This window comes from Crinia signifera, chromosome 7 (genome assembly GCF_055691185.1).
Source record: "Crinia signifera chromosome 7, ASM5569118v1, whole genome shotgun sequence".
Lineage (NCBI taxonomy): Eukaryota > Metazoa > Chordata > Amphibia > Anura > Myobatrachidae > Crinia > Crinia signifera.
The window spans coordinates 13,567,849-13,586,349 of NC_139223.1; the positions used below are offsets into that span (position 1 = coordinate 13,567,849).

General features: G+C 46.3%; 1 protein-coding gene across 2 annotated transcripts in view; it reads right to left on the bottom strand.

The window, feature by feature from the left end:
- Nucleotides 1-1,692: 1,692 nt before the first annotated feature.
- Nucleotides 1,693-18,501, bottom strand: part of LOC146019786 (up-regulator of cell proliferation-like) — a 30,887-nt gene continuing 14,078 nt past the window's right edge. Inside the window, exons 1-3 of one of the 2 annotated variants that reach the window (XM_083152341.1) lie at nucleotides 14,930-15,002; nucleotides 14,713-14,829; nucleotides 1,693-7,472 (exon numbers count right to left, since the gene is read on the bottom strand). In XM_083152341.1, coding sequence (XP_083008467.1) covers nucleotides 2,776-7,472; nucleotides 14,713-14,829; nucleotides 14,930-14,963 — 4,848 coding nt within the window. In that variant the 5' untranslated portion in view covers nucleotides 14,964-15,002 and the 3' untranslated portion in view covers nucleotides 1,693-2,775. Of the gene's footprint in view, nucleotides 7,473-14,712; nucleotides 14,830-14,929; nucleotides 15,003-18,501 lie in introns of those variants that run through there. The other variant, XM_083152342.1, reaches the window with a different exon arrangement.

An 18,501-nucleotide genomic window follows, 5' to 3' on the forward strand; every position in this document is an offset into this window, starting at 1 on the left:
AGAATAGTCTGTTCACTGTGTCTCGCATTCGAATGTAGGAACCAGAATAAGGCCCATTGACTCTTATGTTTAGGTTAATAGGTGAATAGTGTTTGTATGATCAGAAATAACAGACGCATCTACAAGGGGGTCCACTGTCTAAAAGGGGGCATACTAGATGGGCCAAGGGGTTCTTATTTGCCTTCATATTCTATGTTTCTATGTTTGGAGCGGGTGCATTCAGCATTCTGGCGTTTGGGATAGCGGCGTTCACAATAGCAATGCCAGCATCCCAACGACCAACAGACCAGTGCCAGTATCCCAACATCAATGAGGATGCTGGCGCTAGAATCCTGGTGGCTGGGATGCTGAACGTAAATATGCCCGGGCGGGTTAGGGTTAGACTGGGGAAGGGGGGGTTAGGATTAGGCACTAGGGGGGCTTAGACATAGGCTGTGGGATGGGGGGGTGAGTGTTAGGCTGTGGGGTGGCAGGGTTATGGTTAGGGGGGCAGTTTAAGTATACTCCATCACTCCATCAGGATACCATTGTGAGTATTTTGTCCTTTGGCAACCCAACCACTGATCATCTATCTGTATGTATCGCTCTGAAAGAAGGGAATAAAGGGGTTAAACACTTATTTATGAAGGTTTATATGTTATATCGGGTGTTTGGGAATAGAGGGACACTGCGTAATGCTTTGATTTTAGTAGTATATTGAAGTAGGTGTAGGCAGGGCCGGCGCTACCCGCTCAGCAGAGCCTGCAAAGCAGGGAGGCGCCAGGCTGGAGAGGCGCTGTCCCTGCTCTGCGACTCATCTCTGCTGCTATACATAACTGTTGCTGGCAGCTATGTGTGTGGACAATATGGTGTGTTTCAAAAAACAAGGCACCGCTGCAGTATAGTGCAAACGGCCAAGCTTCAATCAGCTGAGCTCAGCGAACACAGCACACCCCTCTCCCCGACCTGCGTGAGATTACCGCAAGCTCCGCCCACCCAGCAGAGCCGCTCATGTTGCTGCTGCCGCGGCTGTCACCCATGCTGTGCCTTTCTGTGGCTGGCATAAAAGCTCACACAGCTGCAGTCATTGGCACACAAGGAAATGTCTCCTGTCTACCAGCTCCAGCTATAAAAGGCAGCATCGTGGGTGTGGCTGCCGTGGGCGCCGGTGCTGCCTGCGACTCAATTTAGGTCACTGGTCCACAGGAGAGGGTACGGGAGACACTGCCCCCCCCCACCCCCCGTGTTCTGTCACTCACCCCCCCTGTTCTGTCACTGTCACCCCCCCCCCCTGTTCTGTCACTGTCACCCCCCCCCTGTTCTGTCACTGTCAGCCCCCCCTGTGTTCTGTCACTGTCAGCCCCCTCTTCTGTGTTCTGTCACTGTCAGCCCCACCCCCCCTGTTCTGTCACTCTGGTCACCCACCCTGTGTTCTGTCACTGTCACCCTCCCTCCGTGTTCTACTTTCTGTCACTGTCTCTGTGTTGTCACCTTGACACCCCCGTGTTGTGTCACTGTAAGACACCCCAAGTTTTTTTTTATCATTGTGTGACACCCCTGTGTTCTGTTACTGTGCCACACTCCTCTCTGTGTTGTGTCTAAGCCACTGTGTCACCCTGTGCCATCCCTGCTCTGTTTTTGTTCAAAATATTGTCCCCTCCCCATGTGTTCTGTGTGACACCCGCCTCTCCCCCCCCCCCCCCCCCCCCCCTGTCATGTGTTGTGTTATGGTGATTTACTGCTTGGCACTGATAAGTGCTGTTACAGGTGCCTCATTGGATTTAGTGCCAGGCAGTGAGCATATCAGAGCTTTCGCATCAGCAGCCAGTCATGAGTGGCCACAGGCAGTCACAAACGGTGCCAGATGTAGCATAATGTGATAAGGAAATTACTGAGACATATACCGTTTTTCCACCAAATTTCCGGGTTACACACAGGGTTTTTGACCCAGGATTTTGGTGGGTCTCCCTAACGATGTCCCTATAACCAATGCCCTGATTTCCTGGGTTTTTTCCTAGGTTGACACCATTTACACTGAAACGGGAATCCTGGGAAAGCAGGGTGGGCGGCCGGGCAGCGCACGGAAACCGGCTTGCGGGCGGCTTGACAGCAGGTCAAAGAACACGGGTAAGAAATGTTTCCACAGCTCGTTTTACCTGCTAAAAACCTTGCTCGAGTCCTGGGTAAAAATCCCAGGTCACTAGATGGGATATTTTCCTTGTCACCAGGTACACTCACAAAAATCCCGGGTTGGTGCACGTTTATGTACAAAACCCAGAAATTTTATGTCGCTGGAAAAGGGGTGATAAAGTGTAAAGGGAATTACTGTGTGGTATAATGTGTTAAAATGGGGCATTACTGTGTGGCATAATGTATGAGAAGCACTACTATTTTATGGTATAAGAGATACTACTGTGTGGCATAATTGAATAAAGGACTCTACCGGGTGGCGTAACATGAATAAGAGTCGCTACTGTGTGGTGTATTGCGACTAAGGGTCACTGCTAATTTGAAATTTGAAAAGAGGTACTATTGTGTGGCCACACCTCTTCCTTGTGAGACCATATTCCTTTGGAACATGCTGTTCCTTTATGAAATATGGGAGGTAGGGCGCAAATATATATTTTGCAGGGGGGCGCCGAACACCCTAGCACCGGCCCTGGGTGTAGGCGCCATTTAATAACGTTGTTGTGACTGTTGCTATATTGGGTACTTTCCTTATCTGTAACAGAATAAACAGTAGATATGATTTATAATTTCTCTGCCAGCTTCAAGGAGAACTTAATATTATTATTGTCACTTAATATGAAAAGCTGCCTCTAGACTTTCCAAAGCTTGTTCTTTTGTTATTTTCTTCCAGTATTCTGGCAGCACCGCCGGCTCTGCCTTATACCGTTTAGCAAATTCTTTATTAAACTTCACAAAAATGTATTTCCAGTAATCCGAGGCTGTGATGCTGGCGTCAGGTTGGATGGCCCAGTCTGGGTAATAGGCACGGTAGTCTTTGTATGGGTGCGGTTTCCAATTTGTGTCTGAGTTTTGAAATGTTGCATTTGATACAACATCAGTAGAACATATGTCAGTGCACAATATCCCATCTGTTACATTTCTCCACCCTCCCAGTCCCTCAGGTCTGTGGACAGATGCGGAATGCTCCTTGTGGTCACCCCCTGCATTCTCACAGGGGACTCTACAGAAAGGACACCGATGTCCGCATCCGATCATCTTCTTACACAGCTCATCCTGAGGCTTCAGTGAGACCATGGATAGTAAAGTCTCAATGTCTAAGAATTCCAGCTCGGACAGTATATCTTCCTCTGTGGTGGGGAGATAGGACAGAATGTTCTCAGAGAACTGCCCAACATCTGAAGAATTGCAGAAATAGACCACTTGCATGTCCTTCTGGGAAATTACTAATTCTTCCCTGAATATTTTGCAAAACTTCTCTAAAAAGGCTGAAATGGTTTCAACATCTGAATATTTTTCTCTGTTAAGAACATCTTGAATTTTCTTAGTAATCTCACACAAAATATTTTGTAGTAGATCTTCTGGACTCTCATAATTGTCTGCAATGTACTGAAATATCCAGTTTTTCACAAAACTCTCATATGAATAAATGTACTTGTGAAAGGAGTGAAATGAGTTTTCCTTCAATAGACCCTCCAGCAGAGCTCTCTGGAAATTACTTCTGCTGCTAAACATTGTACCATCAGGACTGTGTAATATCTCATCCACGATTTCCCCCCCGAGACGCCTCAGAACATAGTCAGTTAGTGCCGGCCTCAGGCAGAGCTCACAGAATTTCTTTGCTCTGTTCTGACACTGGTCTTTCTCCTGAAATATATTATCAAATGTGGAGAAATATTGCGGTTTTAACTTCTCTAGGCAGATCTTTGGGTCATTTTCTTGGATAAAGGCATCATGCATCTTCTGGAAGGCTTCAGATGCTCTCCCAAAGATGAGAAGCTTTATGTCTAGCTCGAACTGTGGGGTAAGATGCAGCTTTTTATGGATTTCCTGAAGCTTAGCATTGATCCTGTGCAGCAGTTTCTGGCCATAAGTGTCATTATAGTCTTCAAAGGATGTTACTTTCTCTGTGACATATGTAGCACATGTATCTAACAAGGAGGCAGCAAGATCTGAGACCTTATCATAGTTTTCTTGACACCTATACTGTGCCCAATGTTTAGGATTGTACCAAGACATTTCAATGTACTTTTTATCCATGTGAAATTCTTTGTGTCTATAACCATCCAAACTCAGCACCTTAGACAATTTTTGGTTTATCCCGGCTCCCTTTACACTCATTTCATTCCTCAGCAGTTGTAGCATGGCTTGGCTAATGTTACGTTTTGGTAATCCCTCTATCTGTAACTCGGACAGAGTTTTATTCCACATGTCCTCAAACTCTCGCTTTACTTCCATGTCCCCCAGATCACAGTTCCTCTCTCTGCAGCATCTCAGAAGATCTGTGATTTTCTCTTCAATGAACGTCTGAGATGTTTTCTGAATATTCTGTACCTTGAATTTGCCTTTCTGAATAGAAACAGCTTCGTTGACCTTGTCGAGCGCGTTTCTTTCTAATTCTCTCTTTAAGAACTTTACGTTCATGAAAAAATCATCTCTGTGTCGCTCTATGAGATGAACATTGTCAGATTTATCATCAAAGTATTTTTCTAACCGGTTCAACATTTTTGTTTCTTCATCATGTAGCAGCTGTTGGAGACTGTTCCTATACTGAGCGCAGGTTTCTGTATCCAGTCTATCAGCAGGCTGATTCCTAATACTGGTCTCTGTGCTGGTCACCCAGCTGTAGATAGACTTGGTGAAGCCCCATTCCCACAGAGAGTATTGTGCAGCCAGTTTGTTGTACGCTTCAGCTACCAGACTGTTCCTAAAGCTGAAGATAAACTTCTCATGTTTAACTGCGCTCCACAGACTTGTTATCCATGTAATAAACTCAGGGATCCGGCATTGCTTGTGATCAGAGTTATGTGACTGTAGGAATCCAACTAAATACTTTTTTAGTTCATGAACATTCTCACTGTAGCCAAAATTTACTGGGGCCATTGGTGGGACCCCCAGCCACAGTCCGGGAATGTACCAATTGTGTCTCTCTAAGTCATAGTCCATCACATCACTGAAAGCTGTAACTCCACTTATCTTCTCCATTTCTGCTGCAACTTTTGTCATTTCATTCAATTGTTCCAGAAGCTTCTTCCTGTCTCTCATGTTCTTCTGATGAGCGGACACATCGCTCACATTCTGATGTACAAACTGACAGTTGGGTTTTTTCCCAATTTCTTTCATCCTAAGAAATGCATGGACCACAATCTGCAAAATATCTTTCATCTCTGCAGTGTTTTCCATGGCCATATTAATGATGGTGATATCACTCAGCCCAACCACTAGTGTGGCCAACTCATTGTCATGCTCATAACTGTCCTCCAGAGAAGCCAACTCAGGAGCTTTCAGACCTTCTGTGTCAATCACCAGAATGAAGTCACAGCACAGCTCCTCCTGGAAGGTCTCTTTCACCTTAATAAGGGTCATGAAGGCTCCTCGTGTACATCGCCCACTGGCCACCGGGAACTGTAACCCAAACATGGTGTTCAGAAGGGTGGATTTCCCTGTGCTCTGTACTCCCAGCACAGTTATTACTCTCATTCTGCAGTGTCCTCCTGTCTTGGTGTCCAGCTCTGTCAGGACATCAGTTATCCACTGCATGGGGATGTTGGAGGCATCTCCATCAATCAGTTCCAATGGGAACCCATCCAGCAGAAGATCAGCAGCGATTCCTGGGAGTTTTATAAATAGTCTTTCCATATTAGCATTTAATCTGTCTTTAACCATTGCAGATTCAGCCTCATAGACCTGCCCCAGCTCACGTAGGAAATGTTCAACCCCTAATGAACTGTCAGAGATTTTCTGGTCCAATTCCTTCAATTCATCTGGATTATTTGATGCATTGTTACATTTCTCCTTGTACTCAGACTGCAGGGTAGAAATATTATTTCTGGCAACTGAATCCAGCTCAAATTTCATCCATTTCAAGAAATAATGTTTTTCTGCTTGAGACAAATGGGTAATTGCATTAATGAATAATGAGATGCCATCGGAAATGCCGTGTTCATGTTGTTTCTTGTGTAAAGAACTTTGTTGATCTATAAGTTCACTTTGATAATCTTGAGCATTTTTCCCGCCTTGCTTCGTCATTCTGCAAAGTTCTTTGTTTATTTTTGACAATTGTTTCCACAGATCTCCCTGTAACTTCAGAGTTTGGTTCTTATACTCGGCTACATCGTGTATTGCAGAGGTAATGTTCCTGGCATAGTCACTTGCAAGCTGACATGCCGACGTGTTCTCATCTACATAGATATAATCTTCACGGATCTCATCTTTAATAGTAACCAAACTTCTACTTTGACAATTTTTTAAAAGACCCTGAATGGTGTTTTGTATCTTTTTCACAAATGCTGCATCATTAGCTGTGCTGCTCTTCTGAATCATTTTCATTGTTAGCTGTGACATTAGAGACTGTATGTGCTTCGCTGTCTCTGTAGATACTTTATTCCCAGGACTTGGAGTAAGGATGAGATAATACTGGGTCTCCGTGTTGCTGCAGGTGGATAACAGCCTGAATTCTCTCTCACTAATATCCTCAACAAACACAAACACAGCCGACGAGACTCGTGTAAGAAACGTGAACTGTTCCCAGTTGGAAGCCAGGTCACCCCGTAGGTTGGTCACTGCGATGGGCTCTGGGAAGACATCAGACTTACCGCAAGGAAAATACCAGGAAATTTCCACAAGTCCATCAGATATTTTTCTCTCAATATTTCCTCCCTCCATATTGTCATGTATGAAGAAGTTGTGATGTTGTTGTGGTGGATTCAGAATCTGATTCAGGATTTTAGATTTGGAAAGTTTGTTTTTCCCCAATTTTACAAAGGAGAAGACCGGCATGGGAATATTCACGACATTGTCTTCTATGAACCCTTTACTGTCAGCCAATGACTGAGGTCTCCACCTTTTCACAATATCCCTCATTGCCCACAGCATGAAGGTGCATTCTGGACCACCACCAGCAGGGAGCAGCAGAGGGACAGCAAACTGGCACATGGACATTTTTGATACAATCTCTTGCTGTAGAAAACTCTCTGAGCATTGCAGGACGGCGCACACCACATCAAGGGGGTGGATATGAGGAGGTGGATAGTCATCGGTTTCATTTGTTGGTAAACCAATCTCTTCTTCAGTTTCATCAGGATCTAGGATATGTGTAAGTTCCTCTAACTGAGTGTTTATTGCAGTTCTGTTCAGGGCCATGAGCTTCCTTAGAAAGTTCCAGGGAATATCTGTTATGTTCTGAGGCTGAGCATCATCCAGGTTCTCTGCCCCAATCTCTAGAACATCTCTCAGGGTCAGCTTTGAAATGCCTTGTTGTTGTAGATTTAATTTCTCCAGTAGTTTTTGAAAGCTCTGTACTTTGTCTGTGAACAGAAAACACTGTTATAATATATTCATATTTCTATGAAACTTTAAAATATTATGTCACGATCCATCACAGGATCGAAGAAATTATCTCTCCTATCATTATATGTATCTCTTATATATTCCCCCCCTAGGGAAAAGACCAGTGTTTTATGTGTATAACGTTTTCATGTGTATAACGTTCCACCCCCTTGACATCACCTCCCCCCGCCCAGCCATCCACCATTACTCCACAGCCACCATCCACCATTACTCCTGCACCCCCCTCCCCTGCCAGCACCCCCCTGGACCCCCGTGACCCCCCCTCCCGCGATTTGCGGACCACCGCCCCCTCCCGTGATTCACGGCACCCCTCCCACAATTCTAGCCCCCCCCCCCCGTGATTTGCGGACCCCCCGTCCCCTCCTGAAATTCACGGAACCCCCATAGCGCCCCCCTCCCACGATTTGCGGACCCCCTCGGCACCTCCCGCTACCCCCTCCTGTGATTCGCAGACCCCCGTGCAATTCACACCCCCCCTCCCACGCCCCCTCCTGCAATTTGCAGACCCCCTCCCGCGATTCGCAGACCTCCCCTCACGCAATTCACGGCACCCCCGCACCCCCCCCCCTCCTGCGATTTGCAGCCCCCCACGACCCCCTCTCCCGCGATTCATGCCCCCTCCCGGGATTCACGGACCCCCGCGCCACCCCCCCTGCGCCCTCCTCCCACGATTCACGGACCTCCACAACCCCCGCTCCCGCAATTCACTGACCCCGACAACCCCCCTCCCGCAATTTGCAGACCCCCCTTCCTGCGATTCAAGCCCCCCCTGTGCCCCCTCCCACGATTTGCGGAACCCCGCCCCTCCCACTAATCGCGGATCCCCGCATACCCCCTCCCGCAATTTGCAGACCCCCCTGACCCCCTTCCGGCAATTCCACCCCCCAGCGGACCCCTGCAACCCTGCTCCCGCATTTCATGTACCCCCATGATAATGGGGGATCCTGTACCGCCACAAGCAGGTGCCGCCCCTAGGTGGGAAATCCGGCCCTGGCTACCGCACTGCAGGTTTCCCCACTGCCCTCTGCACCAGCGCCACAACTTTTATCAATGTCTTGCCCCCATACCACTATTATACAGCCTTCTGCTCTCATGCACGCTCACTCCCTCCCAGTGGGAGGAGACGCTCACCCACTGCCGGGAGCTGCATACTGTCCCCCACCCTCCACCAGTTCTAGGGATGCCCATCGACCATCAATGATTTCAAATAATCTATAGTTTATGGCCGATGTTGAATACTTTTGCCATCGATGTGGGAGGACCAGATGGTTTCCCTACATCGATGGCAAAGGAGAACCGATCAAGTTTCAATTTTTTTAAAGGTGCCGGGACACGGAGCATAGCTACACACTATCCACACCCGGAAGTCCCGCCACCAAGTTCTGATTGACCCACGGCCTATTCAGTCAGATATTATGGATGACCATCGATAGCTACAACAATCGATGGTTATCCAAGTAATATGTTACTACTATCGATGGCAGGGTGTAAAATCGCCATCAATGCCAACCATCGATGGCGTCTGCACCAATGCCTATCCCTACTCAGCAACAGCCAAAAACCTTTTCTACCCCTCATGCCCACACACCTCTATCACTGCCCTGCCTCCTGTTCTCCTGCCCCGTAACTTCCGCCAGTGGGGACCCACTCACCCTGTGTTGCCCACATTCCCCTATCATGCTTTACCACCCAGCCTCCTGCTGTCATGCACCCTAACTCCCACCCAGTAGGAGGAGACACTGACTCAGGGCCACCGTCCTGTACTCCTGCACTGGCACGATAGACGCTCATCCACTGGCTGGAGCTGCACAGTGTCCCCCACCCTCCTCTTTAGTCCCCCTTATACCCACACACCCCTATCACTACCCAGCCTCCTTTTTTCCTGTGTCGTGACCTCCGCCAGTGGGGAGCCGCTCACTGAAAAGCACCCTACTATACTATTGCACACACACCTCAACAACACGCACCACAAATGTCACTGTACCCTCCACACTATCAATGTACATCTTACTCTGTAACCGCTTTTTAATTAAACAAAACAATACGCACCCCCTTCCAAATCATATGCTCTCTATTTAACACATTTCACCTATAACTCAAGTTGCAATACAGGCATCTTACATACAATTCTAACCATCTTTCTCACAATACAAACGTTCACAAATTAAGGGGGCGCAGCCCCTTACGCCGGTTTGAAGAGCGCCCGTAGGGTGCGATGAATCACCTAGTTATAAATGTTTTCTGTATGGCTGGTGAACTCACTGTGACCCAGGGGGGCTAAGAGGTGTCACTTTAAAATATTAAAAGATTTGCACAGCTTTTTCTTGGTGAAGTCAGAATGTCAGATAAGGATCTGAAGACCCCTCAGAAACCAGGCCCTGAATCATTAGGAGTGACAGGATACAGATCTCGTTATCAGGCCTTGCATCTGTTGCACTCCAATCTGTTAGGAGCTTGTACAAAACACTTAAAAGGAGAGTGGTATCTTCCTTTCATGTAACAGGAACAATTACTTAAGGAAATTCATTAAAGTATCCAGCATTCAGCTGGTTACAACTCTGGAAGGTGGCAGGTGGCAGGGATGACGGGAGCTGCAGGTATCATTGCACTTCTCTCCCCACAATCTATGTACTTCTTGGAGACCAACAAGCAGGCTGGAAGCGACCCAGTGTGAAGTCCCCCACAACAGAACTAGTACTTGTGTGTAAGTTAAGTTTCTGTGGTTTTTTATTCCATTTATTTTAATTTGAGATTGTATTCTTCTGTGTGCACTATTAAAATATATTTAATCATCTAGGTCAGGGGTTCACAATCTTTTTCGAATCGCGGCACCCTACAGTATCAGAATTTTTCCACGGCACCCCTAGGCCCAAAAAATATATATAAAATTAACCCCTTCCCGACATTGCCTTTTTTGTAAAAAATTTTTTTTTTTCCTCCTTGCGTTCAAATAAGCGTAACTTTTTTAATTTTCCGGCTATATAGACACATGAGGGCTTTTTTTTTTGCGGGACAAGTTGTACTTTGTAATGGTACAATTTACTATACCGTATAATATTCTGGGGAATCAGGAAATAATTCAATGTGGGGTAAAAAAAAAAAAAAACGCCATTCCACAATTTTGCGCTGGTTACGCTTTTTTTGGAGTTCATAGTTCGTTTAAAATGATGGGTTATCTTTATTCTATGGGTCGTTAAGATTCTGGTGATACCAAACTTATATAGTTTTCGTTATGTTTTACCACTAAAAAAAAAAATAGCAACTTTTACGGTTTTTCTAATTTGCGTCGCGTCGCCATGTTCTGCGGCTTATAACTTTTTTATTTTTCCACCTACGGACCTGGGTGAGGGCTCATTTTTTGCGGGCTGAAGTGTACTTTTTAATTAATACCATTATGGGATATGGGCGACTTTTTGATCTCTTTTAGTTATTTTTTTTGGGGTACGCGATGCGACCAAAAAACGTAGTTTTGGCGTTTGGAATTATTTTCCGTTTACGCCTTTAACCGTGCGGGATAACTAATGTTATATTTTAATAGATCGGACTTTTAGGAACGCGGCGATACCAAATATGTTTATTTTTTTTATTTTTTATTTATTTTTATTTGTGAAATGGGGAAAGGGGGGTGATTTGAACTTTTAATATTTTTTTATTTTTTTTTTATTTTTAAACTTTTACTACAAGGCCCCCTAGTGTACTTGACCACTAGGGGGCGCGATCGCCTGTACTAGGTTCAGCCATAGAGCTCTATGGCTGAACATAGTGATTTTCAGCACTTTCTATTACATCCTGCCTCAGGCAGGATGTAATAGGAATACTGACACGGCCAGCACAGGGGTCTACATTAGACCCCTGGCTACCATGGCAACCGATCGGCACCCTCCGATCTCGCCGCGGGGGGCCCCGATCGGCGCCGGAGGGGGGCGCCCCCCCTCCGATCAGCTATTTAAGCACTGCGGGCGCTTTGCCCGCGGTGCTTAAAGGGTTAAACGGCCACGATCGGCGAACTCGCCGCTCGTGGCCGTGAGAGCAGGTGCCTGGCTGTAATATACAGCCATTACCTGCTCTCTTTCAAGCCAGCTCACTCCGTGAGCTGGCTTGATTCCCCCGCAACCGACACATGACGTATATATACGTCATGTGTCGGGAAGGGGTTAAGTAAATGTTGTTTATATGTGCTTCTTAGGTTCAGTTATGTGGTAAAGGGCAGGATTTGCTTCTGTTTGTACACACAGTTTATGATTGGCAGCCACCAGCACTGGTTTTGTCCATAAATAATTGATCATAAATAATTTGAATTGGTCCTGGATCACCAACCCGTGGCACCCCTGCAAGTGTCCCGAGGCACCCCAGGGAGCCACGCCACACAGTTTGGGAACCACTGATCTAGGTAAACATTTCTGTAACTAAAGCTCTGAAATATTCTTGGAATAAATAATTCATTTATAGTCCTGAATCTGTGTTCTTAGGATCAACGGCCAGGGCGGTTTTTGCTAAAACCTTTTTATATCATAGTGGGGCAGATGTATTATCCGTCGTTATGGGGGAGAAGGGTATCAGCGCACGTTATGTGCACTGATACCGCTTCTCCCCCATGTATGATAGAGCCGGGATGCGGTAATGGACGGGGGCGCTATGCTCCCCTGTCCATATCGGCGCTGCTTTCAAAATGATAGCAGGCCGAATGTATGAACGGTCAGCATCAGGCTGGCGAAGCCCTATCTAAACAGCAGGGACAGCGCTGTCGCTGCTGTTAGGTCTGGGCTGCGCTGGGGATCTCGCGTGAACAGCGAGATCCCGCGCATGCCCAGTGCGGCCGGCCAGGGGACAGGAGATAGCGCATTAATATTAACTGATGCGCTATCTCCAGAAAGGGACATCGCCGAAGGGGGGAGTTAACGCTCCCCCGCTTCGGCAGACAAGATGTTAATACATGTTGTCGATGTCCCTTCCTGCTTCGCCTCGCTATTGAGGCGAAGCAGGAAGTATCATAGCGGCGCTTATCGCACCGCTATGATACATCTGCCCCATTGTGTGGTCAGGTGGCAGCATACCTTATATAGGGGACCTGTGTGTCCCAAGTGAACCTCAGGTTCAGATTGACGTATCTGGAGGAGTGACCGCTAGAACTCATACCCTCCAACATATTGGACTCAAAAATCGGTACGGGGGTGTGGCCATAGATGGAGGGGCGTGGCCACGTGTAAAGGGGCGTGGCCACGACCCTTTTACTTTGCACTTCCAAAAATCCCAAAATAATAGCATCCCATTTAAAAAAAGAGACAGCTGTGCTGGCTGTCCCTACCTCAGTCCCCAACGGCTGTGCGGGGTGTGGCTGGAAGATTACTTGAAACTTCGGCCGCTGTTAGTCGCCACAGCCGGGTTCTCCGTGCTGCAACACTTTAGGCCGCCCACTAGTGACGTCACGCCACACATTCTTTTATCCCAGCGCCGGCTTTCGCTCTAGTGGCTGGGTGCAGTCACTCTGGCACGGCTGAAGGGCCGCACACAGCATGCTGGGACTTGTAGTCTCCCCGCAGCCATGCCATCCTCCAACCACAGGCTATCCCCTAGCAGGGAGAGGCAGGCCCGCTGCGTTCACCCCCCCCCCGCCGTGCACCCTGGGAGATATAGTCTTAGCAGGCAGCTCCACCACGCTCTCTGGAGAGCAGTCGCCAGTGTTTTAAACTACATCTCCCAGAGTCCCTCAATCTCCTGAGTTTCTGTGATAAAAGCGGTACATTCGGTACAGCTTATTTTAGCCGGTACAGACCGTTAAAAAACGGTACTGTACCGGGAAAAGCGGTACAGTTGGAGGGTATGAGAACTGTGACATGATACTTTTATTATTACTTCATATACATAAATGTTTCTTGGGGGCGGAGATAAGCTCCATGTTCTGATAGCTCTGGCGGGAAGCCATCTGGTTCTCTCTGATCGATGGTAAACGTTTTCAAAAATTTGTCAAATCATCAATGGTCGATGGTCATCTCTACAGTTTCCCAGCAGTCCCTAACAAGGAATCCCAGTCTCCAGTTTCCCTCAGACCCTGGGTTATACGGTCGTTTTGTAGACCAGGTCAACATGGGTTAGGTCGACAGGTTTGTTGACAAGGTCAACATGGGTTAGGTCGACAGGTAGTTAGGTCGACATGGGTTTTTCACTGTTTTTTGAGCAGAGAGGCGGTATTTCATGCACTACCATCCACTAGGGCGTGGTGGGAGAATAAAATAGTGTGCCCGAAGCATCTCGAGCAAAGCGAGGGGCTGCGGTTCACCTCCAACTGTGTCCATGTCCACTGTGTCGACATTCTGGTCAAAAAACAGTGAAAAACCCATGTCAACCTAACTACCTGTCGACCTAACCCATGTCGACATTGTCCCATGTCGACCTAAACACCTGTCAACCTTGACCCATGTCGACCTACAACCCTGTCGACCTTCCCCCCTGTTGACCCAACGTGGTCGACTTAATGACTGTCGACCTAAGTGTGGTCTAGAAAACGATCCACACCCGACCCTGGCACCATCTCTCTCCATTAGGCTGATGGGCTGTGGCAGCATCTGTCTAGGTATAGCCCGTGATCCCCACTCAGCACAACTCCACTCATCACAGCAGCTACCTCACAAGTTCTCCTGACAGGGCAAATCACTGTAAGGCTATATCACTCCACCCCTCTACTCAGAGACAGATCACACACACTGCTCTGTATTACTCCGCCCTTCAATCTCCTCTCTTTGACAGAACCATGTGTACAATTTATTGATGAACTTTAGTCTCCCAACAGTTTTATTTAATAAATGTATTTATAAAACACACATTATATATATAGAGAAAGAGAGAGAGTGATAACCCATATATTGCTCAACTTAGGGCCTGTTTCAGACCTGTTCACTAGACAGCATGTAATCCCAACCTAGGGAACAGGTAAACGCCGCCTGACCGATCATCCGCACCATGCGTCATGTGACGTCAGCCGCCCGCTGGACGTTCCCAAGCACCAGCCCTCTGCCCTCCCCTCACAGTGCGGATGCCTTAGCGAGTGTGATACTCACCGAAGGTGTTTGCACAGTGGGTTTGCACATGCGCATATTTGCGCAAGCACAGACCCACCACCAATGACAATGGGCCCGAATCAGCCCCTTAATGGGGTGTCACAAATGCAGGTAGAGATGACTGTGGAGAGCGGTTACTCACCTTCTGGTTGGGACACAACAGACCCTGAAAACCCAGGAATAATGTTCTTTACATAGCCAAAGAGTCTCCATCCCATCGATGTTTCTCCATTAGAAGCCATTGTGTAAGATTCACAACCTGAAGATGAGAAACCTAATGATTAATCTGTCATGACGTCACCTAGGGTCAGTGGCCAATGAGTGGCCATGTAGGTGTGGCTTCACTGCCATTCCCTCACCTGGAATTGCTTCTCCATCTGCTCCACACCTCATCAGACCAATTCCCCTTCCTTCCCTTGATACTTGCCGGACTCCTGCAACACCTGCCAGACCCCCCATGACACCTGCCGCATACCCTCCAACATGACCCATTCCATTAGGTACAAAATTGTCTGTTCCTGGACTTCCTTACCAGTGGCAGTTACAGAGGTTGGACTCCAGCTCAGTCCAAAATTCAAAGAGGGGGGTCATATCAACTGTCAGTGAGTCCAGGACAGTGATGTTTGGAGTGGCATTAGGTGTGGCTCCCCTTTTTGAACATTGGACTGTGCTGCAGCCTCACATCTGCAACTGCCACTGGCAGGGAAGTCCAGCAACAGAGCATTTTGTACCTAATGGAATGGGTCATGTTGGAGGGTATGCTGCCGGACATACACACCCACTGCGGACCCCATGAAAACACCTGCAGGAGGTGTTTAAAAAATCCAATTACTATGGTCACAGGTGACCCCTTCCAATCTAAGGTCATGCGGTAGGTTAGAACTGCTGAAGGGGCAGAGTCTATCTGGTTTAGCTGGGATTGGACTGTACAGCACATGCAGGGCCATCTCTATTATTCGCCAGCTGCCTAGGGCACCAGGATATGTGGGGGTGCCACCGTTCTGCTTATCACAAAACTAAGGATTTCTATGAGAAAGACATCCTTCTTATACAGATGTGTCCACGTGCATCTTGCCTCCTTTCATGTTAAATAGCCCTTCTAGTCCGCCATACCAAATTCTATGATGCACAGTTTTCCAGGAAAACACTTTAATGTTTAATTTCTTATGCAGATAGTCACACACAGAATATAGGAATGCCACATATCATTTTAATCAACAGAAGTTGCTTGTGCATTCTGTTCATTCCATTTTGTGAAGAAAGGAAAGAGATAGATACCGAGGTATCTGTAAAGGGCGCCTGTATGGCGTGCTTTGCCAAGCTGCAACCCTAGAAAAGGGGCGTCACCCCCTTACAGAAAAAACAAATGTGGAAAGGGTGGTTTCGCTAAACACTGACAACAGGTGATGCACTTGATAAGAAAGATAAAATTTATTTGGGAGAAAAGGAATTCCTTTTTTTATGAAATCATTACATATTTATACAGCTATATAGCTGAGTAAACATTGATATGAATATACATGAAATTGTTGCTTGCATTGAGTTAAATTTCTGAAAGTCACCTCAAATCCAGATGTGTCCTGTCCTCTTTTGGGCCCAAAAGGATTGTGATTCCAATAACTTTGTTATTGTCAGTCAGTGAGATGCAGTGTTTCACCACTGTATTACCTCCAATAGCAATGGTGAAGGTGGGGTTTATCCACAGTTGGGTATTGGGAATGTAGTAGATGAGGGATCCTGGCTTGGCAATAATGACACAAGAAAACATATGCCTGTCCTGGGATCCCAGGGGCAAATGCAGGATTTTCAGAAGGGGGTTTCCAGAGGGGCGAAGCAAAGCACGGAGATGGACACTTAGATGACCCAGTATATGCCGGGTCAGTTAAAGTATTATAGATAGACCAAATGTAAATAAATAATTATAATAAAAAAATATATATATATATATATATATATATATATACACACACACACACACACACATATATATATATACATACAGGGGTGTCAACAGCAGTGTAGGCCCCTGGGCATAACAATGTATTGGGGCCCCTACCAATCCTCCAGCGGTAGGGGTGGGGGAAGCTTTGATGTCCCACGGGTGGTAGGGGTATTATATCAACCGCTCAGCATGTAGGGCCTGGATCAGTAATTTCCACTAATTACCCCTTTACTGAACAGATGGTGGGAGATGGGGTGGGAGAAGGGGGCATTGGGCTGAATGATTGGGCCCTGATACATAACCAGGGTGGTAGAGGATGTTTAATATGCAGAGGAGGGGTGTATAGTGGAGTGGGCTTATTATTCATAATTTTCTGGTGGGAGGACAGCTTGCTTGACTGCAGATATCTCCAATTCCCGGTAATAGATTTCTTAGATTTTAATGGAATTAATAACGAAAGAATCCCACCTACCAAATGGTATTAGGGACTAGGAGATCAGAGTTCAAGAGGCAGAGAAATCTGCCAACGAGTATATAAAACTACATACCAGGTGTGTGGAGCTGGGGCAGTAACCAGCTGCTGGAAGGCTGATAACTCTAGTTCTGGGAACAGTAGAGACAAGCTGCTAGTGTCCCTCAAAGGGGGAGAGTCCCAGCTTTTGGAATATACCCTCAGAAAAACTCTACGTCAGACAGAACCTGGAATATCTGACTAGGAAGTGCAATTAACAGGCTTGGATGGGGGCCACTGCTTTGAAGTCAGATATCTCCTTTTTTAAATTTTTGTACCCCTGGAAAGAGGGGACCCTCAGCTTTTAGCTTAGGGCACTTAGACTCCTGGGGGGTTTCTGGGTACTCAGAAACCCCCCCTGTGTGCGCTACTGGATCCTGAAGTCAAAAGCTGTGTAAGTGATTCTGATGGATAATCCAATTTTATAATGGCGCTGGCAGGCACATACTGGAGAGGATAAATAAAAGCAGTTGGATGGATGTACCACTCCCACCAGTTATTGGAATCACAATCCTTTTGGGCCCAAAAGAGGACAGGACACATCTGGATTTGAGGTGACTTTTGGAAATTTAACTCAATGTGCACTAATTACCGCAGCAACAATTTCATGTATATTCATATATTTTAATGTTTACTCAGCTATATAGCTGTATACATATTTAATTATAAAAAAGGAATTCCTTTTCTCCCAAATAAATATTATTGTTCTTATCAAGTGCATCACCTGTTATCAGTGTTTAGCGCAACCACCCTTTCCACATTCATTTTGTGAAGAAGCATTTTAACAAATAAAAGTTGCATGTGTTGAGATGAAAGTTATTTGTATTTCTGCGCAAGATGAAGATTTAAAATAATAATTTAAACATTATATTCAGAATTCATTTCCAAGGGCTTCGTTTAAAGGCATATTCTGTTCCTGTCAATCAAACACTAACAAACAACAAGCTATTCTTAAGCCGCATCACCTGTTCCTGTCAATATAAGAACTACTGTACAGTATAGTCTTTAAATATACTGTATACATTGCAACATGAAGCTCTAACATCAGCAAGCTGCCAGAACTGCTGAATACTGTTCCACCATGTATGTAAATTTAAATAAGGTAGTAAGACTATTCTCAGATGCAGAATTCTGGGAGGCAATGGAGTCATTTGCCGCCAGGCTCCTGCTCTCAAGGGGGCACCACTCCACTACTGCCAGTTTAAATCCATTAATTGAAAGCCATCACTTCTGTGGCTGAGTTCTGAAATATATGTGTTCTCTCTCTCTGTGTATATATATATATATATACACACAGTATATAATATACATTTCATAACAAACTATATATATTTTGGATATCGTTGTATGTGTGTGTGTGTGTGTGTAAGGGGGTGGAGTGGCACCAAAATTCATCTTGCCTCCGGGCAACTGGGACAAACTTACAGTACGCCACTGATTATTCCCAAATATGAAACCACTCCCATGCTATTTGTGGC